General features: G+C 37.0%; 6 protein-coding genes across 8 annotated transcripts; 2 read left to right on the top strand and 4 right to left on the bottom strand.

Moving 5' to 3' along the window:
* Positions 1–1,963: 1,963 nt before the first annotated feature.
* LOC111804848 lies at positions 1,964–4,628 on the top strand. 2 transcript variants are annotated; one of them, XM_023689645.1, is made up of 6 exons: positions 1,964–2,295; positions 2,869–2,995; positions 3,534–3,676; positions 3,771–3,830; positions 4,067–4,135; positions 4,223–4,628. In XM_023689645.1, the coding sequence occupies exons 1-6, from the start codon at positions 2,092–2,094 to the stop codon at positions 4,325–4,327; spliced, it is 708 nt and encodes a 235-aa protein (XP_023545413.1). In that variant the 5' UTR covers positions 1,964–2,091; the 3' UTR covers positions 4,328–4,628. The 2 variants fall into 2 exon arrangements, with proteins under 2 accessions (XP_023545413.1, XP_023545412.1); XM_023689644.1 differs by having other exon boundaries at positions 3,768–3,830.
* Positions 4,629–5,204: 576 nt separating this feature from the next.
* Positions 5,205–11,227, bottom strand: LOC111805470 (circumsporozoite protein-like). Its single transcript, XM_023690575.1, has 2 exons — positions 11,134–11,227; positions 5,205–5,548 (listed from the first exon to the last, which is right to left on the bottom strand). Exons 1-2 carry the CDS (start codon positions 11,225–11,227, stop codon positions 5,205–5,207), a joined length of 438 nt encoding a protein of 145 aa, XP_023546343.1.
* On the top strand, positions 10,899–16,278 carry LOC111805104 (leishmanolysin homolog). Its single transcript, XM_023689997.1, has 16 exons — positions 10,899–11,431; positions 12,072–12,410; positions 12,505–12,648; positions 12,775–12,907; positions 12,993–13,180; positions 13,255–13,329; positions 13,432–13,524; positions 13,649–13,709; positions 13,840–14,172; positions 14,266–14,392; positions 14,480–14,579; positions 14,700–14,769; positions 14,858–15,010; positions 15,089–15,184; positions 15,300–15,619; positions 15,710–16,278. The coding sequence occupies exons 1-16, from the start codon at positions 11,348–11,350 to the stop codon at positions 15,953–15,955; spliced, it is 2,562 nt and encodes an 853-aa protein (XP_023545765.1). The 5' UTR covers positions 10,899–11,347; the 3' UTR covers positions 15,956–16,278.
* Positions 16,279–16,442: 164 nt separating this feature from the next.
* LOC111805105 (pathogenesis-related protein 5) lies at positions 16,443–18,470 on the bottom strand. Its single transcript, XM_023689998.1, has 2 exons — positions 17,415–18,470; positions 16,443–17,238 (listed from the first exon to the last, which is right to left on the bottom strand). Exons 1-2 carry the CDS (start codon positions 17,461–17,463, stop codon positions 16,556–16,558), a joined length of 732 nt encoding a protein of 243 aa, XP_023545766.1. The 5' UTR covers positions 17,464–18,470; the 3' UTR covers positions 16,443–16,555.
* Positions 18,471–18,931: 461 nt separating this feature from the next.
* Positions 18,932–21,039, bottom strand: LOC111805102 (probable 1-acyl-sn-glycerol-3-phosphate acyltransferase 4). Of its 2 annotated transcripts, XM_023689996.1 has the most exons (5): positions 20,781–21,039; positions 19,958–20,557; positions 19,588–19,718; positions 19,179–19,447; positions 18,932–18,987 (listed from the first exon to the last, which is right to left on the bottom strand). In XM_023689996.1, exons 2-5 carry the CDS (start codon positions 20,527–20,529, stop codon positions 18,976–18,978), a joined length of 984 nt encoding a protein of 327 aa, XP_023545764.1. In that variant the 5' UTR covers positions 20,530–20,557; positions 20,781–21,039; the 3' UTR covers positions 18,932–18,975. The 2 variants fall into 2 exon arrangements, with proteins under 2 accessions (XP_023545764.1, XP_023545763.1); XM_023689995.1 differs by having other exon boundaries at positions 18,932–19,447.
* A 945-nt stretch (positions 21,040–21,984) lies between these two features.
* Positions 21,985–22,830, bottom strand: LOC111806167 (elongation of fatty acids protein 3-like). The gene has a single exon (XM_023691538.1). It carries the CDS (start codon positions 22,828–22,830, stop codon positions 21,985–21,987), a length of 846 nt encoding a protein of 281 aa, XP_023547306.1.
* Between the last annotated feature and the right edge of the window lie 118 nt (positions 22,831–22,948).

The following is a 22,948-nucleotide window of genomic DNA, read 5'->3' as shown; positions in this document are numbered from 1 at the left end:
TAAATTTGAAGTATGAGACAAAAGAAAATATATATTTTTCTTTTTGTATTATTTTGGGTTCACATCACAAGCTTGAAAACTTAGATGTACGGAAAAAGGGATATAAATATTTAATGAATTAAGAAAATAATATATCTTCGTTATTTAGTATTTTATATTTTGGAGTGAGAGTAAGTAACGTTACTTTCCTTTAGGTCGCTGTTACGACGATGTTTTTGAAAACCTTATTCCATTCTTTTACACTTTATCATCATTACACATGCTTTGTGAGACATGCTTGCCTTTATCCGCCTCTCACCATTGGATCTTTTGCGCGGGAAAATTCCATCCTACGCCTCACCTTTCTCTGTAATGGCGGGAATTTAATATATATATATATATATATATATATATATTTATTTATTTATTTTGTATTTTTATATATTTTAAACCAATTAAGATCAATTAAACGTTTTCATTCTTTAAAAGATCTCACTCTTGTATTTATTAGTTAATCTATTTGATTTTTTTTTTTTTTTGTAATTTTAAAAGTTTGCATAAATTAAAATTTTCAGTTTTACATTTTAAGTTGTCAAAGCTATTTACACACATAATTAATAATATAAAAAAACTTTTAATTTTATGATTTATTTAAAAAAATTCTAATTTTTTACAACTCAATAATATCTTTTAATTTTAAAAAAAATCAAAATTATCTATTTATTTTTTACTTTTTAAAAGATTTCAAAAATACGTTTTAACTTTTAAAAAAAAATTATAGAAATATCCTTAAATTTTTTAAAGTTTGGATCTCTACCTTTAACTTTTTTTAAAAACTTCAAAAATACCAATAAAAAATAAATAAATAATATATATATTTTATAGAATGTTGATAAATAATTTTTATTCATATATTAATGTTGTATAAACGTAAAAGTATTAACTTAATGGATATTTTTTTAACTAATAAAAATCAATAATAAAAGACATTAAATTTTTTTTTTTAAATGTTTAAAAAAATTATTGAAATTTTTAGAAATATTTTTATTAATTTATACTTAAAAAAAGAAAAGAGGAATGATTTTCGGGTATGGCGGAGATAGACGTGTGAGTGGGACGGAGATATACGACAAACCGACGGCAGGTAGAGATGTGGGGCCCGCGTTTGAATTTAAAAATTAAAAAATAAAAAATAAAAAAGAAAAATCGGATTTTGCCGTTACGTTTCAGTCTACGTTGGCAGTGTTTTCTTTTTTCCCTCCTTTTTCTTCTTCTTAGTTTTTTTAAAAATAATTAATTTTCTTTCGCTGGATTTTTATTTCCATGTTTATTTACATTGAAATTACAAAACACCCCATCTACCTTTATTATTCCTTTAAAAACATGTTATTTAAAAAAATAAAAAAAAAATAATAGCTAACCCTATTATTTATTATTTATTAAAATTTTATATTAGCTATCTTTTTAATTTAAACCATGTTATTGTGAGTTCAGTATCGTCGTTAGTCTCACAATTTTAAATTAAAATTAAATTTAATTTCCGAACAGAAGTTTACTTTTTGTTCACATTGAATATTGAACAACAATGATGTGAATAACTGTTCCATATACACACAATAATTCAAACTCACACCCAATTCAACCAAATTTGAAAGAAAACTGTCCTTTCGAGTAATTCTTTTTTAAATTTAAAAAAAAAAATAGGGGGAGTAGGGGTAGTTTGGTAATTTGGCAATTGAGGAGAATGTAGTGGGTTACAGCGAAGGTCAACAAGTCAACTCCGGAAAAGGAAGGCGTTGTTCCGGAAGTAGAAACTGAAACCACCAGTGGTTTTGGGAGCATCATGCCGCAAACCCGCTCCCCCACCAAGTGGCAAATGCGTGATTATGGAAACTTCTCTCTCTCTCTTACGTGTCAATTTCTCATTTGTCGTTGACGGGTCGTCGGGATTCATAGCAACACCACCACCCACTCAAATAATAATATCCCTCCTTTTCCTCTTCCTCTCTTCCTTCTCTCCTTGCTTTCTCTGTGTTTTTTTCTTCTTCTTCCTTCAAACTTCCCACACCATTGCATGGCCTTTCCTCTTCATTTCATTTGATATACTCCGAAATGATTGACGCTGTGGAGAGTTCTATCAATGGCGGCGGTTTCTCGCACTTGCAGAGCTGCGGGGATAGTAGCGAGGAGGAGCTCTCCGTCCTTCCTCGCCATACCAAAGTCGTCGTTACTGGAAATAATCGAACCAAATCCGTCCTCGTTGGACTGCAAGGCGTTGTCAAGAAAGCCGTGGGCCTTGGCGGCTGGCATTGGCTGGTATTTAACTCTTTTTCACTCCATTTCGCTTCTTTTACAAATCGGGTTTTGTGCACACTTTCAATTCCTTTGGATTCTTATTCTTGGTGATAATGTGAGGATTAATTTCATGTTTTCTGATCAATGTCCGGCCAATTTCCCCATTTTTTTCACTTCAATTTTTTGTATAACACTCTTCATTTGTTAATTTTTCTTTGTTTTTAGATCGTGTTTTGTTAAATTCTGAATTCGATTATTTTGCTTTCCTCGTTGTTATTAACTGAGAATTCTGGGGTTTCTTCATTTCTATCCTTGCCCTCTTTTATTGCATGTTCATTTATTCCGTGGATTTCATAATTTATTAGTTTTTTTTTTCATAATCTAAAATGAATTTGGTATCCATTTTTTAATACTTCGGTCGTTTTCTGGCTAGGATTGCTTTATTTATTCACTTTTTCTTGTCCTGATTTCAATATGTAGGATTAAATTATGATGGGTTTTTATCATTTGAAGTGGATATTTCCCTTTTGGTTGATTAACTGTAAAATAATCTTTGCTTTGCTTCAATTTTCTTGGAATGGGGAAAACTTGCAGGTTCTAACGAATGGCATAGAGGTGAAACTACAGCGGAATGCGCTTAGTGTGATCGAGGCTCCTACCAGTAACGAGGAAGATGACGATCTCGAATTTGAGAATTTGCAGTGGAATGGAATTGATATGGGTGAGTTTTGCAGCTGGCGATTCAATGTCTCTGTTCAATCACTCTTCTTTTTCTATTTTTATTAGCTGTCTTAGAATAGAATTGAGTTCATCCCATAATTGTTCGCTGTCTGTGCCTCTGTTTTTGGATTGATGTCCCTGTCTGTTATTGATTTGATCGTTTGAAGTGATGATCACTTTTCACCCCCACCCACCCAAATCACAGCCAAATCAAAAGGCAAAGATTTATGCGTCTTTGAACCATATTTTAGTCTCGAGTCTACAGTGATTTCAAGTGCTCTATAACTATAACTTTTACTAGCATCTTCGCTGTACTTCTAGAAACAACGAGCAGTGGTGGTGGGAAGAGGATGGTGTGGTGTAGCTAGCAGCAGCGGTAGGAGCAACTTGATGCTCTTGACCGACTGTTTGTTGGTTCTAGATAGGGTTGATGGCAGCATAGGATCCTTTGTGAACTCACTTTTGTTGGTTTTCTTTATTCTTTTTCTGGCCTTTGTCACTCATTCATGATAATGCTTTCAATTATTCTTGATTCCCAGCATCCGATGACGCCCAAAAACCCCACAAATCAAGGCATAGATTACACAAATCATCTGGGTCATCATCTCACAAGACTATGAGCAGATCCCTTTCCTGTGACTCTCAGTCGAAGAGTTCTGTTTCTGCACCTCAAGGATCCACGGTATGCTCTTTTTTAATGTTCTGTATTGCAAAATGAGTTCACACTTGCCAATTTGAACTAATTTCCTGTTGCATTGCCGCCTCCTATGTAGAAGGTTGACCTTAGTAAGTTGGAGATGGCTGCACTGTGGAGATACTGGCAACACTTCAATCTGGTAAGTTTCTCACGATTGGAGAGGGGAGCGAGTGTTAGTGAGGATGCTGGTCTCCGAAAGGGTGGATTGTGAGATCCCACATCGGTTGGGGAGGAGAATGAAGCATTCTTTATATGGGTGTGGAAACCTCTCTCTAACATACGCGTTTTAAAAACTTTGAGAGCTAATGGTGGACTTGAAGAAGGTTGACCTTAGTAAGTTTCTTTCCTTACATAGAGATTGATGGATTTGTGCAGGTAGACGCTATTCCGAACCCGTCGAAAGAGCAACTGATAGACCTTGTTCAGAGGCATTTCATGTCACAGGTACTTAACTCACAACCATACCGTTCTCCGTTCGGTTTATATTGTATGACAAAACCTTACGTGAGTTATGTCGTTCCTTTGTCGAAGCAACTGGATGAGTTGCAGGTGATAAGGGGTTTTGTGAAGGCTGCAAAGAGGCTGAAGACAGTGCAAATAAGAGGAGGAGAGAAGCTGGGGAATCCATTGAGTTGATCGTCATGTCATGCTAACAGATAATTCAGCTGACTCAAAAGCGTTTCGATTGTCTCTGTAACATTGTATGTATCGATCGGGTGCTAATGGTTTTTGTGTTACGGGTCGGGGTTGGTACGATTCTGTGGTAGTAGTTAATAGAGTAATATCTTGTTTTAGTGAGGATGTTACTTGTAATGTAATGTAATGTATATATGTGTAAAGTGCAAATATTAGAGACCTTATGACAAAAATGCCCCATAAGACTTACTTTCTAAGCTTTTGTTTAATGTAATATGCTGGCTGAGTTTTGGGGTTTCCATATCTTATTTCTAAGTTTCTGAAATTATTTTAAATTTAATTCATCAAATTTATATTAATCAAATAATAAAGTTTTATTATTATTATTATTTAAAATACCATACTTAAATTTAAAGGTAATTTTTAAACAAAATATTAACATTTTCTATTCCTTACTGATTATAAGAATATTTTTTTAAATTTTTAAAAAATTTAAAATTATTTTTAGCTCTATTAAAAAATTAATTATATTATTTAAACCTGAGAGTATTTTTATTAATTGAATGGTTTTTATAATTCAAAATTGTCTAAACTTAATTTTTATTACTCAAATAACAAATATTTTATAATATTTTATAAATTTTGGTAAGAACATAAAACCAGTTAGGATAATATATAAATTTCTTTGTTTTTTTTTTTACTATTTTTTAAAAGACAAATTTAGTATTTACTATTTGAAAAGGTGTATTATTCCTATAAATTTTTTTAATTTGGTCTGGATCTTCACAACATCTCCATAATCTTCAAACATCAGAAAGAAAGAACAAAAAATGAATGTTTTAGGGTTCTTTCTGCTATTCATTTTCCCACTTTTCTCTCATCCATTTCTTGCTATTGCTGACTCATCGCCAGACCTCAAGTATTCCCCTAGATCTCTATTTGCCTTCCTCTTCACTTCTCCACCGCCTCCAGCGGCATTCCTCTTCCCCTCTCCGCCACCTCCTGCGCAAAGCTTCTTTAAATCTCCTTCGCCGGCGGCATTTCTCTTTCCCTCTCCGCCACCTCCTGCGCGAAGCTTCTTAAAATCTCCACCTCCGGCGGCGTTTCTCTTCCCCTCCCCGCCACCTCCTGCACAGAGCTTCTTTAAATCTCCACCCCCGGCGGCGTTTCTCTTCACCTCTCCGCCACCTCCAGCAGCGTTTCTCTTCCCCTCTCCGCCACCTCCATCGCAGCCAACGGCGTAATATGAAGATTGTACGTAAGATAAACCACGTCAGAGAAGATAAGCTAATTGGAGAGAGAGATGCTCTCAATAAGAGGAACTTTTTTAATTCAAGCCCTTTAATAATGTAACACATAATGAACTTTTTAATTCAAGCCATTTAATAATGTAATACAGAAAAGTCTTATGATGACTACTTTTGTTATATAAATATAAACTTTATTTCACGTTTAAAAAATATTCATAAATTTCAAAAATAGTATTAATATTTATAATTTATTAGAACTTCCGTAATAATATTTGGATGAAAATTGACTTTTATTTTATTTTATTAGTTTATTATATTTGTTGTTAGTACTATTCCTAACAAATTAGGGTGTGGAGGCATTGAGAAGTTCCTCGAGTCATTGACCAGAAGGCCCGGCCCAAAATACAAGTGGGAACTCTACTGTGGGCTGGGCCTTCGAATGGGCTAGACGCTTGGGCTCATTAGGCCCACGTTTTTGAAGATTCATTGGGCTGCTATAGGGCCCATTTGATTCTCCGTGACCTCTCCTAAAAATGCATATCAATGAATCCGAAAACATAATACTAGAGAAAATATATCTCAAAACTCATAAATATCAATAATAATAAAATTATTATTATTATTATTATTTATTTATTAAAAGAATATTGTCCCTATGGGTGCTTTCAAATGGTGCAAATTGTAGAATGGTCCCATTTAGAGTGAATAAATGGATAAAAATATGAAATACGAATATGATTTATTTAGAAAATGAATTGAATAAAAAGATATAAATATTAAAAAATACATAAATTTACACGTGAAATGGAAAATATATCACCAAAAATGGTAATTGTAAAGAGAAATATTTGAAAGGGGAAGGCATTTCAGATGGACACCCACTTTCTATTTATTACAAATGTATTTTTTTTTTAATAAAAAAAAATATATTATTTTGATAAAATGCATTAATTGCAAATGGATAAGCCTAGTCATGTGCTTGTTTGAAAAGGAATATTTTTAGATTGCAATATATTATTTTATTATATACATGAAAATTATAAAAAAATAAAAAATAAAAAAGGTATTTCCAGCTTGACCTTGGCCATGTCATTCGCATTCCCCAAATGAATTCAGATAAAAGAAATCATTATGGCTTTGGACCCCACTTTCCACCAACTTCTTTTCTTTTATTATTAACCCACAAAACTTGGGATTTTATATTTTATAACTCTTTTTAATTAACTCCCTTTTTTTCAGCCTTCAATAAAAATATATATACATATATATATATGTTTGAATATTTCCTAGCCTTCAATCCAGGACCATGTTCTTATTATTGACTTGTAAGTTAATTATTAACAAAGTTTGAATTAAATTAATTTTTTTTTTTAAGTGCATGATCTTCCCTGGTTGGGGAAGAACGATTAACATAATATAAATTAGTTTTTTTTTTCTAGATCATTATTTATAATCATTAATTAATCCGACTGTTTTCCAATTTTTTTTCCATTTTTAATTTCTTAAGATTTGGTCTTATCCAGACCCGTTTTTTTCTTTTTTTTTCTTTTTTTTTTTTTTTCAAAATTAGAGATATGATGTATACAAAGTTAGTCATCATGGTATCTTCAATTATTTGAGCCAAAAAAATAAAAAGTTTTTTTTTTAATGAAAATAAAATTGTGGTAAAATAAAAATAGGTCTAGGTTGCCCTAAATGCACTCCAAATGAATATAAATATAAATCATCGAAAATAAATTTATTGCAATCAATCACATCATTCTGGTAATATATGTCTTTTTCATTTTCTTAGAGTCAACATCCTTTTATTATTTTTCCTTTATTTTTAAAATATCATAAAAATTTCCATTTAAAGTGTGGAAAGTCTCAAAGTATAATTCAAATATTATCCAGAATTTAGTGGTTGGATATATATGGGAATATACAAAAAAAAAAAAAAAAAAAAAAAAAAAAAAAAAAAAAAAAAAAAAAAAAAAAAAAAANAATAAAATAAAAATAAATGAATTTTAGTATGGGATTTGAATTTTGTTTTATGTTTTTATATTTATTAAATTAAATGAATTCAAGTAATATAATAAGAATTAACATGAAAGGGGCTTAGATTATATTAATCTAATTTGGATAATCACATTACATTATATAATACAATAATAAAAAAGGACCAATATTTGAAAGTCATAGCTACAAAATCAATAAATAATAAGTTTATAAATTTGTGTATATAGTATGGTTGGCTATTAGGTATGGAAGACAAATAATAATAATAATAATAATAAAATTGAGAAATAGGGATGGGCCATTGGGTTGGTTGAAGGGTCATGTCGTGAGAGAGGGAAATTGGGCCCAATGGCTGAGGCCCACTATGTTCTCTTTTGTCAATGGAGGAAGAAATTGAAAGCAACCGAGGAGAATTCTATGCCACCATACCCCCAACACACCATTATTATTTTTGCTTCACTCTTATTCTAATAATAATTCATGGATTTTTTTTTTTTTATAAATAAAATAAAATATATATTAATTAATAACAAACCCATAATCTAAACAACAATAATCATACTCTATAATTTACTTATAGTATATTAAAAGGTGAGATAATTGAGATTTTTTTTTATCCTATTTAAAAATCTTAGCCTACCCCCAATAATCATACTCTATAATTTATTTATATTACAATACTTTTATTAAATAAAAACAACAATTATGTCATGTAATAAAAACAAACCATGAGAAGAAAAAAAAAAAAGAACAAACCCTACTTATGGGAAGAATCTGGACTTATTAAAGTAAAGGAAAAAGAAAAAGAAAAAGAAAAAAGAAAGATGTGATGATTCTGTATATCCAAATATCAATGTTTTGGTTGAAGCTGAAGAGGAACTATAATAAACAAATGGGAGCTAGCTAAAGCTAATGGCTCGTTTGGTAGAATGATGTCACTAAGCACCCGACTTGTAAATACCAAAATCCATCCCTATTAGATATTGTCATTTCTAGACATTCTCTTTTAGAATTTTGCTCAAGATTTTTAAAATGTGTCTAAAAGAGATTTTTTCACTCTTGTAATAAATGTTTTGTTCTCTAACCGACGTGAGATCTCACGATCCACCTCTTTGAGGGCGAGTGTCCTCGCTCGCACATCACCCGATGTCTGACTTTGATATCATTTGTAATAGTTCAAAACCTATATTGTCATTTTTAGTCTTTCTTACTGGTTACACAACTACTCTCACCAAATTAAGCTGGGCAAACTGAATGAAAGCATTATTGTTTAGACCATTGGGAAAGTAGATTAGTTACAAGTTGTTTGGTCTGCTCCAATGGTGAATGATTCTGATTCTGATCTCTTTGCTTTTCCCACATCAAACCAGATTTTCCACCCACCAATTTTTACCTTCAAAAACTTTATCATCACTCCGACCTAACTTTTCTTGGCCATTTCACTTTCTCAGGAAAAAAATGGTGGGGAAGTGGGAGCTGGAAAGCATATAGAACGTGAGAGTCAGTAATGAGCTTGAGGATTCAGTTTCACAGAAGTGGTTCAACAATTTCAAGAACAACTGAGGTTGAAGAGGTGTTGACTGACAACTAAATGAAACCCAAAGAAGAAAGAACAGTTTGTTCTTAATGGCGATGAACTGTTGGGATGGTTTGAATACGAATATGGGGGGTATCAATGAATCCAGGTGGATTCAGATCTGAAAGATTCAGCCCTGTGGGTAAATACCAAACTGGGGGGGTAGGAAGTTTCTAATAATTGACATTAGAATAGACAGGCAGGCTAATAATAATAAACCATTATTAGTGTGCATGAGTTGCAGTCAAATCCCTCCACTCACCAAATTGTGCGATTAAAGCAAAGTGGGTTGGATCTCGAAAGTCCCTTTCCAGTTCCACTATTAAACTATGCCCAGAAATCAAATTGTATAAAACAGAGCCACTGTCCACATCCTAGAAAACTTGTTTTTCCTCTCTCAGACATTTTCACAAACACCTTCCGTGCCTAGAATTTTCTACCAAAAGTTTCCTTTCCCTTAAACCATCCTCCTCTAACTCCCAACAATTCCTATGGTTTACCATAAACAATCGACTATTTGGATCTTCTGAGGAAAGAATCAGAGAGAAATAGATATCAAATAGAATCAAATTTGAATGAAATGGTAAGAAATTACTGAGAAATGGAAAGCTTGTGAATGTGGGTTTGAAGAAACTACCAAACCCAAATTAAGCAATTGTTTAATGGCTTTTGAGAATTGTTCGAAACCAAGAAAGCTAATTCACGTAATGCCTATCCCTAAGCTTTGAATTCGATTTATGCTAATTCAATGCTTCAACCTAACGAAAAGAAAAGGTTACCTTTTACGGCGGCCTTCTTTTTCTTAGACAAACACTTCGATTCATCCAACAAAATGAAAAAGCTCGCTTCGATTCCTTCCCTCCCCCCTTCTTCTCCTCCTCCTCCTCGGCGACCGTGTCAAGTCAACCAAGTAATTCATCAAACCTCTTCTATCTTAATCCTTAGTTTATTATACATAAATATATATATATATATATTGCCCATTTTACCGTTGAAATAAAATAAAAAATTCATTAATTTTTTTTTCTTTATTTTCTTTAATTGACTGATAAATTTGTTTTAAAGATCGTTGCATGTGGGTAAAGACAATATCCTGTCAATTAGTTACTTGATTATTAAATAGGATATAAGCCTAATCATTTTTTAAATAATTTATAAAACGATTTAGTCATATCATTTAATTATTTATAATTATAAAGACGAAGTAATTAATTTAATTTTGATGATAATTTTCCCTATTAAATTGTTACAAATTATAAATTATTACTTATTAGAGACATTCATTAAATTGGTAGAAAAGTTCATGAATTTTTTTTTATACCTAAAAAGTTAATATAACATTAAGTTAAATTTATTCATAATTAAAATATAATATTATTAATTTTATCTAAATTTATTTACTCCGAGCTATAACATGAGAATATAAAATTAAAATGGATAAGATGTTTTATTTTCATTTCGTATTTTTTTTTTCATGGTTTTTCTTAAACATTCAATTATGTTTGGTTCAGAAAGGCCAAACCTTTATTTAATTAAATAAAAAGAACCTATACTTTATATGTAATAAATTATTAAATAACATAAATAATGATTTATAATATTGTACGGTAAGAGAGAGAAAGTGAGAGATGAAATGAAGAGAGAGAGACGTGACGGTAAGGTAAAATTGCCAGATATTTTTTTAATTTCTTATGGCTTTAAATTTGTTTGAGTGGAAAAAATTGTTTTTTTTAAGTGTAAAAAATTGATCTTCCCCACCCACCTCCACTTAATCCCTTCGATATTTTTTTGTATTCTCATGCGCTTTCCCAGTCACTGTTGTCCTTCTTCTCTTTCTTCATTTTTTTTTTCTCAGAGAGCTTTAAGGTGCTTGTTCTTCGGACCAAATTCGTGTTCTGGGTCGTTTATTCGTACCTTGACGAGCTCCAAATTTGATTAAGTCTAAGAAATTCAACTGGGTCGGAGAAATCGAGGACACCCACCTTCCCATTTCTTCACCACTTGAGTTTGAATCATTTCATCTTTTACTCCAAGAGGCTCGCTCTTTCCTGCCCATTTCTTCGTGGTTCGGTACATTTTTGGCTACTTGAAATGCAGAATAGCTTCTGGGTTTACTGGGTTTTGGAGCAGATCGGAGAATCGCCGGCGATTTGATGGGATTGATTCTGTTAGTGTTTGAGTCTTCTTCGACCCTTAATGGAGGAGACGATACGGTGTTGTTGTCTATGTACTGCTCGTAAATTTGATGCTAAGATCCGCTTCGCCGTTGTTCTTTTTGAGGTGAGCTCTTGTGGTGACTGATGTTTGTTTTTTTTTAGTTATGTTTGGTGGGGAGTTGTTTTGGGTATGTTGGGGATTTTTAGGTTTAGGGTTTCTGTGGAGTTCATCTTCTGTAAATGGCAAAAATTCCTCGAGCTGTTCTTGGGTTTGAAAAACCATTGCCAGCGCACCTTTAAAGCTGTCTTCACCGTACGTTTTGTTCTTGGCAATTCAAGAAAACCGAACAGCTGTTAATTTGTTGTTCCTTTGCTTGTTTTCTGGGAAGTTTGGATTTTAGTAATGATTCGTAATTTGCCCATCTCTTATCTTCTTCTCTCTCTTCTCTCTCTCTTCCAGGAGTTCATTTATTTTACTTTTTAAGTCGAGGGGATTGAAAATTAATGCTTGAAACTGCTGTTTGAGGTTGAAGGATCTTTCTCCCACAAGTTAGGAGAAAGAATCGATGGTTTCCTCTAAGTTCAATTGGGTTTGAAGGATTTTTCTTGTTTGATCTGATTTCTGTAAGATCTCATTTTCGAGACAGGACATTAACAGAGCTGTGTTCATCAATCTTCAGAGAAATCTGGAGTTTAAGCTTAGTGTTTTTGTTTAGATTTTTCTGGGATTCATAATTTTCAGTTCATTTGTTGTTCTCTTTCAGATTTTGCTTCTTCTGGCTTTGGATGTTACATATGCTAAATCTGAAGATCATCAGCTGGAAAGGGGAGCTGAAAGCATTGTTTCACACTCCTGCATCCATGATCAGATACTCGAGCAAAAAAGGCGACCCGGGCTTAAAGTGTACTCGGTTTCCCCTCAAGTTTACGATGTCTCTGGCACGGCAAAACCCCTTCATAGAAGAGGTAGAGCATTGCTTGGAGCTTCAGAATTATCAGATCAGCAAAAAAATGTAAAACAACCTATCAGAATATATCTGAATTATGATGCTGTTGGTCACTCTCCTGATAGAGATTGTCAAAAAGTTGGCGACATTGTGAAGGTGAAACAGAACCTTGAAACTTCTCGACTAATTTCTCCGCTCAACACCGAGTTTCGATATTAACCATCGGTTTCTGTGTCTGTGTTGTACTTAGCTTGGAGAACCTCCTGCCACTAGTTCCTTTCTGGGCTCGCCTTCTTGCAATCCTGACAGCAACCCTCCAATTACGGGCGACTGCTGGTATAATTGCACTTTAGACGATATCTCTGGGGAGGACAAAAGGCATCGCCTGTACAAGGTATTATGCACTTCATATCTATTTATCTACAATTCATTGGCATTGTTTATGTGTACATTGTTCATTAATTTTTCTTGGAGCATAAGCTCTGATGAGGAAAATGATTTAGAAGGCTTGCCAATGCAGGCTCTAGGTCAGACAGCAGATTGGTTTAGAAGAGCATTAGCCGTTGAGCCTGTGAAAGGGAGCTTGCGTCTAAGTGGATACTCGGCTTGTGGACAGGATGGAGGCGTGCAACTTCCACGTGAATACGTTGAAGGTATTTTAATCAGTTTTTTAAGATGCCCCTTGAAGGGAATATCTCTCTACATTTAGGCTGTAACCATTTTGTATGTCTCCTCCAGAGGGTATTCCCAATGCAGACTTGGTTCTTTTAGTGACCACAAGGCCTACCACTGGGAACACACTTGCTTGGGCTGTTGCATGCGAACGCGATCAATGGGGCCGTGCAATTGCAGGACATGTGAACGTTGCACCTCGGCATTTGACTGCCAAAGCCGAAACCTTACTTTCAGCTACTCTTATACATGAGGTTTGGTTTCATGCATAGTTTGGTTTAAAAAGTGTTATTTTATTTTATTCATCGCCATGTTTCATCCATCACAGGTTATGCACGTCCTTGGTTTTGATCCACATGCCTTTGCCCATTTTAGAGACGAGAGGAAAAGAAGGCGTAGTAAGGTAAAATATAGCTAGTGTTATCTAACGCTTTCCCCTCTCTGAGAACGTTTAAACGGTTACGTACGACATGGAATTGACCTCGGAATTGATGTAATACATCAGGTAACAGAACAGGTCTTGGATGAAAGACTTGGGCGCACCGTGACTCGTGTGGTGCTTCCACGTGTAGTTATGCATTCAAGATATCATTATGGAGTGAGTGCTTCTTCTGTTCTTTCTGGTGTGCGTGCGTGACGAGTTCTGAAACTATTTGGAATGTCGTTGAGAATTTATAATTCTCGAAAACTAAATAACCAAGAACGCTTAATAACCTTGGCAGGCTTTTTCAAAGAATTTCACGGGTTTAGAGCTTGAAGACGGAGGAGGGCGTGGCACCTCAGGTTTTACTCGATTTTTTCTGCTACTTTTCTTCTACCTGCCCCCACTGAGTTCTTTATGACCCTGCTCATTCTCGTCAACCCGTTGTAGCCTTTTTCTCGAAACAAACATATAATTAATGTTCTATTTCAGGATCTCACTGGGAGAAAAGGCTTCTGATGAATGAAATTATGACGGGTTCAGTTGATACAAGATCTGTAGTCTCAAAAATGACTCTGGCTTTATTGGAAGACAGTGGATGGTACCAGGCCAACTATAGTATGGCTGATCGTCTCGATTGGGGCCGCAACCAGGGAAATGATTTTGTCATGTCCCCCTGCAATCTATGGAAGGGGGCATACCATTGCAACACGACACAGATGTCAGGATGTACATATAATAGGGAGGCAGAGGGTTACTGCCCGATTGTTAGCTATAATGGCGACCTCCCTCACTGGGCTCGATATTTTCCCCAACCGAACAAGGGTGAGTTTTAGTGTTAATCAACTATATCACATCTGCTGAATGAAGATTTTGTGAAACTGAAATTCCATCAACATGGTAATTTCTCTAATGTAGGTGGACAATCGTCATTGGCCGATTATTGTACTTACTTTGTGGCTTACTCGGATGGGTCGTGCACGGACACCAACAGTGCACGGGCACCAGACAGAATGTTAGGTGAAGTACGAGGAAGTAATTCAAGGTAAGATTGCTTATGGTTAATGCGCACTTCGGGTATGTAAGTGTATATAATCTGTTGTTAACAATGGCTCTTCTAATGGATATGCAGGTGTATGGCCTCATCCCTAGTCAGGACTGGGTTTGTAAGAGGGTCTATGACCCAAGGAAACGGCTGTTATCAGCATCGGTGCATTAACAATTCATTAGAGGTACTTCGGGAGTTTTGGCGTCGTATAGGACACATGATGTTATTTAAAATGTCACAGGCAAACGCGATCAGTTCCTAGTTAACTTGGTTTAAACAATCTGATTCGACCACGTTCTTGTAGGTGGCTGTTGATGGTATGTGGAAAGTATGTCCTGAAGCTGGTGGACTGGTTCAGTTCCCTGGCTTTAATGGTAAGTGCCCTACCCTTATTACTCGTCTGTTTTCGGAACGATTTTCAGTCTAATGAATATAACGATCTATTTTACTTCGTTACTCTAGGTGAATTACTCTGCCCTGCATATCATGAACTTTGTAGCAAAGACTCGGTTTCGGTGCCGGGAAAGTGCCCGAATACTTGCAGTTTCAATGGAGATTGTGTGGATGGGAAGTGTTTTTGTTTTCTTGGCTATCATGGACATGATTGTAGCAAACGTGAGTATCTATTTCTTGTATAACTTCATCTTGTCTTTTGATATGCTTGCTTAGTTATACTTGTAAATTGATTTGCAGGATCTTGTCCTAACAACTGTAGTGGTCATGGGAGGTGTCTTTCTAATGGACTTTGTGAATGTGGAAATGGTTACACCGGCATCGACTGCTCCACCGGTAATTCTCTTCGGGCGTTTCTTGAACGTCTTCAACATTAATTTTACTTAATAATGAGATCAAGGATGTAATATTCTTTACTTAGTTCACTAAGTCAACTTTGGCATGTTCTCAGCTATTTGCGATGAGCAATGTAGCCTCCATGGAGGTGTCTGTGATAATGGCGTTTGCGAGTTTCGTTGTTCGGATTATGCTGGCTATTCGTGCCAGAACAGCTCCAGGCTTCTTTCGAGTCTCTCTGTTTGTAAAAGTGTATTGCAAAGGGATATGACTGGCCAACATTGTGCACCCAGTGAACTGAGTATACTACAGCAGCTCGAGGAAGTTGTTGTCATGCCGAATTACCACCGTTTGTTTCCCGGTGGTGCCCGGAAACTTTTTAACATCTTCGGTGGTAGCTACTGCGACGCAGCTGCAAAACAGTTGGCTTGCTGGGTACGTGGTCTCCGTCTTCAAACCACGCGCTATCTCTACATTTCTTCCTTCACCTGATATTTGGAGTTCATCTATTCTTTTTGTATGCAGATTTCGATACAAAAGTGTGACGAAGACGGCGACAACAGACTCCGAGTATGCCATTCGGCTTGTCAGTCATACAATCTAGCATGTGGGGCATCACTCGACTGCTCCGACCAGACCCTTTTCAACAGTGAGGAGGAAGGCGAAGGGCAGTGCACAGGGTCCGGTGAAATCAAACTGTCGTGGTTTAATCGACTACGCAGTAACTTATTCGTAAGTAACAGCTCGTCGAAAGGAAGGTCTGTAAAGTAAAATAGTTACTTGTAGTAGGGTGATGTCTTAACTTAGGGTAGAGTTGGGGAAGCAAATGCCCCTTAGATTTAGATTTTCAGTTGTGATCAGCCCAAAATGATTTGAGAAAAGAATTGGGTTGAGAAGTAAGTGGCTAAGTTGTAGGGCTTTCAAAGATGAAAGCTTTTTGTAGAGAGAATTTCCAAAGTGTATGAAACCCATGAGAGACAAAAAATGAGACAAAAAAAAAACAAAGAGTGAAGGTGGAAAAAGCTTTGTTCATGTATAACATAAATTGGCCGAAGGCCCTTCAAAGAGTACAAAGAAGAGAAAAAAATCTCTTTCTTTTAAGCATTTGAATTTCTACATACTCGAAATACCCGAAATGACTAAAGAATAATAGACGGAGAAAAATTCACTATGAGAAAGCTTCCTCGTCCCTGACCCAATTCGTGGACATCTACTAAATGGCTATGGACTGTGATAAGTGGCAGGGTAACTCCGAGCGTTTTTCAGATACGAATTTGAATAATATTTCTTCAAGAAATCAAACCAAGGTAGTGTTACTGTTTAATACTACAATGACTTGAAAGAGATTCATATAATTAAGAACATATGGGATCAACCGGACGGGCAAAAGCTAATGACGTAGTCCGATCCCTTACATGTGCAAGTGCTCGAAGCGTCGTCGTATGCGTAGCTGTACGCTGCCGGACATGCGTTCTTGAACATTTGTGAGTAAGGTGTTGGTGGGCATGTCTGCGGTGTCGAGTGGTCATCGGTGCAGCAGAATTCTGGCTTCATGAAGGCGGCGCAGGCGCTCCTGCAGGCTACGACGGAGCCCGAATCAGTCACTTGCAATTCCGATGGGCAGATTCTGTTCAAGTCCGTGACGCAGCCGGCGTACTGGCAGTTGCCGGTACCGCCGCTTGCCCGGACGCCGATGCCCACATTGTAGCCGTCGACGAGGCTAATGTCGTAAAAATCCATTTCGCCGCTGGTTGAGCCAATGGTGAATTCCGCCAGTGTGACTGGCGGCTCGCCACCGCCGATGCATTTAAGTGCGCCGCCGCAGTTACCCGTCTGGCATTTCCCATTGCCGGAGCTGTCGAAGTCGCAGCCAGTTCGTGCCCAGAACCGACCGGACCATCCCTGCGGAGCCGTCAGTTGTACAGAAGCACCGGGGGCCAGAGGGAAACCGCCGTCGCCAAGAACCGCCGCACCATTGCCGGAGAGCGTTCCCGGCCATAGCGTGTAGCTGCAATGATTCTGAAGCGTAAAAACAGTCGCAAAAGCGACATTTCCTGCAGCATTACACAACCCAATTGCAAAAAAGAATCCAAATCATCATCGAATTAACCAAAATCCATCATGAAAACAAAAAAAAGAACCGATTTTAAACTACACCCATTTGATCAAAGCTGAAAACAAGAACAGAGAACAACAACCCAGACGGATTACGATTAACCACCAGCATTACCAAGTGAAAACACGACCAATAGAAGAAAAACACATAATGGGGAAGCCATTTTACAACCATCCAAGGAAGCCGCAGAGAGAAAAACAAGAATGTCAGGGAATTGGGTGCAAGAGAAACGCAGAAGAGAGCTCTGTATTTATATTGGTTAGTGATGGAAAAAGATATTTCAACCAATCTTTTCGTGAAGAGTAGAGATAATAGGAACAAAGAAGAAGCCACGTGGACAGTACATACTGAAAATAAAAGAATGGGGTATCAGTTTTAGCGTCAGTTTCAGCCCAATTAACCGAAATGGCAAAAAAATAGGGGTGAGGGCAGAGGGAGGTTGAAAATGGTGCTGTCGAGAGACGACATTGCGAGGCAGAAATAAAGAAGAACTGAGGTAATCGTGAATGCCGACATCCCCAGTTTATCCGAACAATCAGCCCACGAGCACAGAAGCGGTTAACAAAGGCATGTGCTGTGCCTCTTTCCAACTTTCACCCACCCCCCAAGAGAAGAAAGTTGGTGGGGTTTTTCAGAAATGGGCTTCCATCTGAATATTCTTCCATGGCCGTGTTGCAGGCATAGACAAGCAATCAAGGTAGGCCATGGCATTGGGTCTACCGCAGCTGGATGTTTGTTCGGTCACCTAACCTAATATCCATTGCTGGTTTGGAACTTTTAACAAACAGTTGGTGTGCGTGTGCATGTGTGGTAAATATCGTAACTTATCATCACACTTTCTGTTCCCATATCTTTGTCTCTGTTCTGATGCATAATGCGCGTTTTAGTTTCACCTTCTGAGATTGATCATTCCCTCTGGGGGGCCACCCATTTGCAAAATACAGTAATCTCCTTCTTTTGGGTTCTTTTTGCTCCCATTCCCATTCAAGTAATGAACTTGAAAAATCATCATCGTAAGATGAGAGTAGAGCAGGTAGAAATTCTCAACTAGGGTGCAACATCTCAAGCTTACCACTAGCAAACGGCTTCATGGTTTTAGAACGCTTCTGCTAAGAGGAGGTTTCCACACCCTAATGAGCAATGTTTTGTTCCCCTCTCCGACGGTAGGATCTCACAATCCACCCCCTTGGGGACCAGTATCTGGCACATCGCCCGATGTCTGGCTATGATACCATTTATAACCGCCCAAGCCCACCGCTAGCAAATGTTGTTCGTTTTGGCCCGTTACGTATCACCATCAGCCTCACGGTCTTAAAACGCCTATACTAAAAACAGGTTTCCACACCCTTATAAGAAATAGATCTCACTTAGGGTCTCCTTTCAGAGTTAGGATTTCGAATCCTACACGCAAGTGATTTTTGAAAGTAAAAGGCTATAGCCATAGATCATCAAGTGATGAAATATGGAAGAAAAAGGCTAAGCAAATGAGAAAGATATTAGAAGGTAATAAAGCTACAGGTACCCTTTTGTGCTCAGTTTCTGCCTGTCCATTTATAGGCCAAGAGACAGTAGAATCTAGAGAAGCAAAGATTTCATCAACTTATTCTACACGAAAACTCCATTCCAATCTAAGCAAAATAGTAGAGACATTTGCAAAAGCCCTGCACCAAAAGAATCATGTCGCATCCTGTAAAATGAATGTTATTCAGTGCTTTGTTTCTTGCTAATGAGCATTGACACCAAAAAGCTTAAACCTTGCTCTGGTTGTACTCTGAGATATGTAACGGAAGCAAGATATATACAAGATAAAGCTACATAAACTTTGAACCAAAATGAATAGAAAGTAAGGTAAGAAAATATGGCAGTCAAGGAAACGACCAGTATGAAGTTCATTGAGCACTTGAAGGCAGAAAGTTCTTCTTCAATTCTTGACTCAGGGAAACAGCCATTGGCCGTGAAATATGAGAGCAAGTGATCCTTGAGCTTGAATTTATCCATTAACCAAGCAGAAGCACCTTCATCTGATGCAGGGACCTCGCCAACGGGGATCCGTTGAACATGAATGTGAACTTCTGAAGGACCGAGGCCAAAGACATTATCCGTAAAGGTAGGACACTGAGGCTTGTAGGCAATAGTCACATCATAAACTGCATAAATAGACTTAATTAGGGAAAAAGATGCAAAGCCAGGACCATAATCATGAGTCATAGTAACCATTGAAGAGCTACCATACTCTCAACCAACACAAACAAGAATATCGCTTCCACAATGCATAGAAGAAATGAACCTGCATCGAGGGAACCTCGTAGGGTTCGTAAGCAAGCACAAAAACCTCTTGCTTTTGGAAGTAGAACGTTTTTCAGCACCGGAAGTCCTACTTCAGCAGCATATGCTTGACTCTTCTTGCATTTTGCCTCCCTGCAAGTAACTTTCGTATGTGTCGTCAATTCGTTATGTGCAGACAGATCATAAAGAACAAAAGACAAGATTTCAAAGTTCAAATCTAGCTTCTAGATAAGGTGTAATTGGCAACCATACCATCAAGATTGAAGTGGTAATGGATGATTTTGACCAATACTATCCTTTCTTCGTTAGTAGAAGCATGCATTTAAACCCGAAAAAAATTGAATACGGTAGAAAAGGAATGGAAGGTATACGTAAAATCGGTTCCCTCAGGAAAAACAGCAAGCCACAAGGGATCTCGAGGATTTTTAAACGTCGAAAGTCGTCGGTATATAACCGGTTCATCGACTTCCCATTTCCTCTCAACAGGAATGAACTCCAAACTGTGGAATCCCCAACCAAAGAGAGGCAGCTTCATTAAGCTGCTTTTAAGGATGTATTTGATGCAGCCTAAGGACCCCTTTCGCAATGCAAAATCCCACAAATACATCCAATCAACTTCAGTTCTGTGGTTAGCAATTAACAAAACACGTTCATTTGCAGGAACATCATCCCCATAGAAGAAAACTTTAGTCCCATTTATCACTTCAAACAGGAAGGGCCACAGAGCCAACCAGAAACCAAAAACAATGGAAGTTGCCTTCCTACAGTAATGCAGACTGATAAGTCTTAAAGAGAGAGTGACTATAGGCGCAAAATACACTAAGAACATGAAGGCAGTGGACAAAAACACCGCTAAACAAATCACCCCTCTCATCAGCCTAAAAGGACTAAGAGATTTAAATTTTTGTGTCTTATCAGATTGCAGAGACGTAGAAGCATCCATTCTTCCAAGAATTTCCCTCCTAGAACGGCTGCAAACAAACACACGTTTATATCCGTTGATAGATTCGCAGTTTCTTCATCAAATCTAAAGAAATTCAAGACTCTAGTAGACATAAAGGATTCTATTGTAAAGAAAACACAAAAAAAGCAATCACGAAAAGAAGATATTAATTTTAGAAACAATAACAAATTTCAGAGTGTTGTTGAATTCAACAAATACAGATCTAAAACTGAGAAAAAGAGCCGAATTACCTCAGGAGATGGAAATCGAGATTTATCGGTGAGAACGAAAGTCGGTCGGCTCTCAAATTGCTTGCGAAACTGAAACTGGACGAGTTCTTATCCAAAGTAATGGAACAGGGAACCGCGAAAAATGGAAGATTGAGAAGAGACCAGAAAGAGGATTAGCGGAGGAGAGAGAGGGTAGAAAATATCAGATTTAACGGTATTGGTCTCAGGCGGCTTTGGGTTTAACGAAAGGCGGGGGTATGGGGAAGTGGGAAGGCTGCTTCTCGAACAAATTTTACCCCCAAACTATTAACCAGATTTTTAACCCAGCTTTAACTCTGGTTAGGTAACATCTTTAATTTTAGGCCACAAATTAGATTTTAAATACATCCCTAAATTTTAAATTTTAAATTTATTTCCATAATAGCATTCTATTTATTTTTTTATTATTATTATTTTGTTTAAATAATGCTCATTGGTAATTAAAATGTGAGATATAGAAAATTGTGGATAAGACTAAATTAATAAAAACATCCTTAAAATTTTTAATTTTAAAAGTTTTAACGATTTAAGAAATAAACGATGGAATAGTCAACCTTTTGTTAAAAAAAATATATATATTTAGACTTTCAATTTTAAAAAATTCTTTTGACTTTAAAAATTGTTCCAAAAATACTTTGAGTTTTCAAATTTTTTATTAATAAAACTCCAAAAACACCTTTAATTTTTTTTTATTTCAAAATATTTTCAATAACGAGAATATTCATAAATTGTAGATAGGTGTATTTGGAACGGCTTTGTTGATTACAGCAACAATAACGTCACCAACGTGAGCATATCGTCGATTACTAGCCCCTATGATTCGAANCCCCATAAAGGTCAAAGTAAAAAAAAAAAAATTCCATTGTTTTTTTTTCATCTCAAACAAAGACGGCTTTCCTTTGATTCTACATTTCTATCCCGAAGTAATTAATTGGGTTCGTATAAGCATTTTTTATGCCGCTATTGAATTGGGTTCCAAAGTTTTCGTCTATATATTGATAAAGATTGTGTTAACGTTTCTAAGACGAGCAGTAGAGTCCTGAACTAAGCTCGACTAAACTTTGGAACTGTTAGTGCCATGATGACGAAGTTATTTTCTAGACACTCACCCTACAAGATTATAAATAAAAAAACTTCACAATCATACCCCAATAAGTTGTCTTTGATTTAACAGAACAAACCCATTTCAGAATCTGGGTGGGTTCTTATGAATCCCATCGCAACGATTTTCCTTGTAGAACTTCACGAACAGCAAAAGAATGGCGGAATTAAGCACAGAGTTGCAGATCCAAGCGCCAATGCCATTGCACCCGCCTTTCAGAACGTGAAACAAAAACACCCCAAAATGGCAGAGCAAGTTGCAGGAAAGCAGAGCCGCCTGGCAATTGAGTACGAACCGGAAGCACGTGGCCAGGAGCCCGACGGACGTCAAGAACCGGTAGCCGTAGACGAGGAAATGGAGGAGGGTGGTAGAGAGAATCGCGAGGATTTGAAAAGACTGTGAAAATTCCAGCCAAAGGAAGGAAGTGAGGATGAGGATCGACTGGTTGAAGAGGTGAAAGAATGGGAGACGGCGGCGGCGGAGAACGGTCAAAAAGGTGCGGATTAGGTGGAGGAATCGGGAGAGGTAAAAAATGTACGACCAGAAGAACACGCGCCCAGAGGAGCGTGTGCCGATCGGGAAACAGAGCAGCCACTGAAACGGAGTGGTTTTGGTTCTGCTCCGCCGCCAGAGCCAGCGGGTGTCACGAATTTCCGCCGCGGCGGAGAGGAGGATTCCGGTGAAGACGACTGCCGAGATTACGGCCATGGAGAGACTATGGATGGCCGGAATGGGGCCGAGTGGGACCTGGCGAACGCGGCGTAGGAGGATCATTAGAAGATGGAGGATGACAGCGGCAACGACGTAGAAGGTGACGGCGGCGACGAGGAAGGGCCACGTGGAGCCCCATGATTGGGAGTGGCTCCAACGGAAGTTGACAATGGAAGGGTGCTCGGATAGCCAATATCGCAGCATGGGAACCGTCGGCATTGGAATTTTGGGCGTTTCGCAATAAACCCAATTTGAGTACGTAGTTATATTAATAACAACTGAAAAGGAAAATTTTTTTTTTAAAAAAAATCATTTATTTCCAAAATGGACAAATATG

Source organism: Cucurbita pepo, chromosome LG11, assembly GCF_002806865.2.
Source record: "Cucurbita pepo subsp. pepo cultivar mu-cu-16 chromosome LG11, ASM280686v2, whole genome shotgun sequence".
NCBI classification, from domain to species: Eukaryota; Viridiplantae; Streptophyta; class Magnoliopsida; order Cucurbitales; family Cucurbitaceae; genus Cucurbita; species Cucurbita pepo.
The sequence above is the reverse complement of the archived record's forward strand: the minus strand, read 5'-3'. Positions and strand labels throughout refer to the sequence as shown.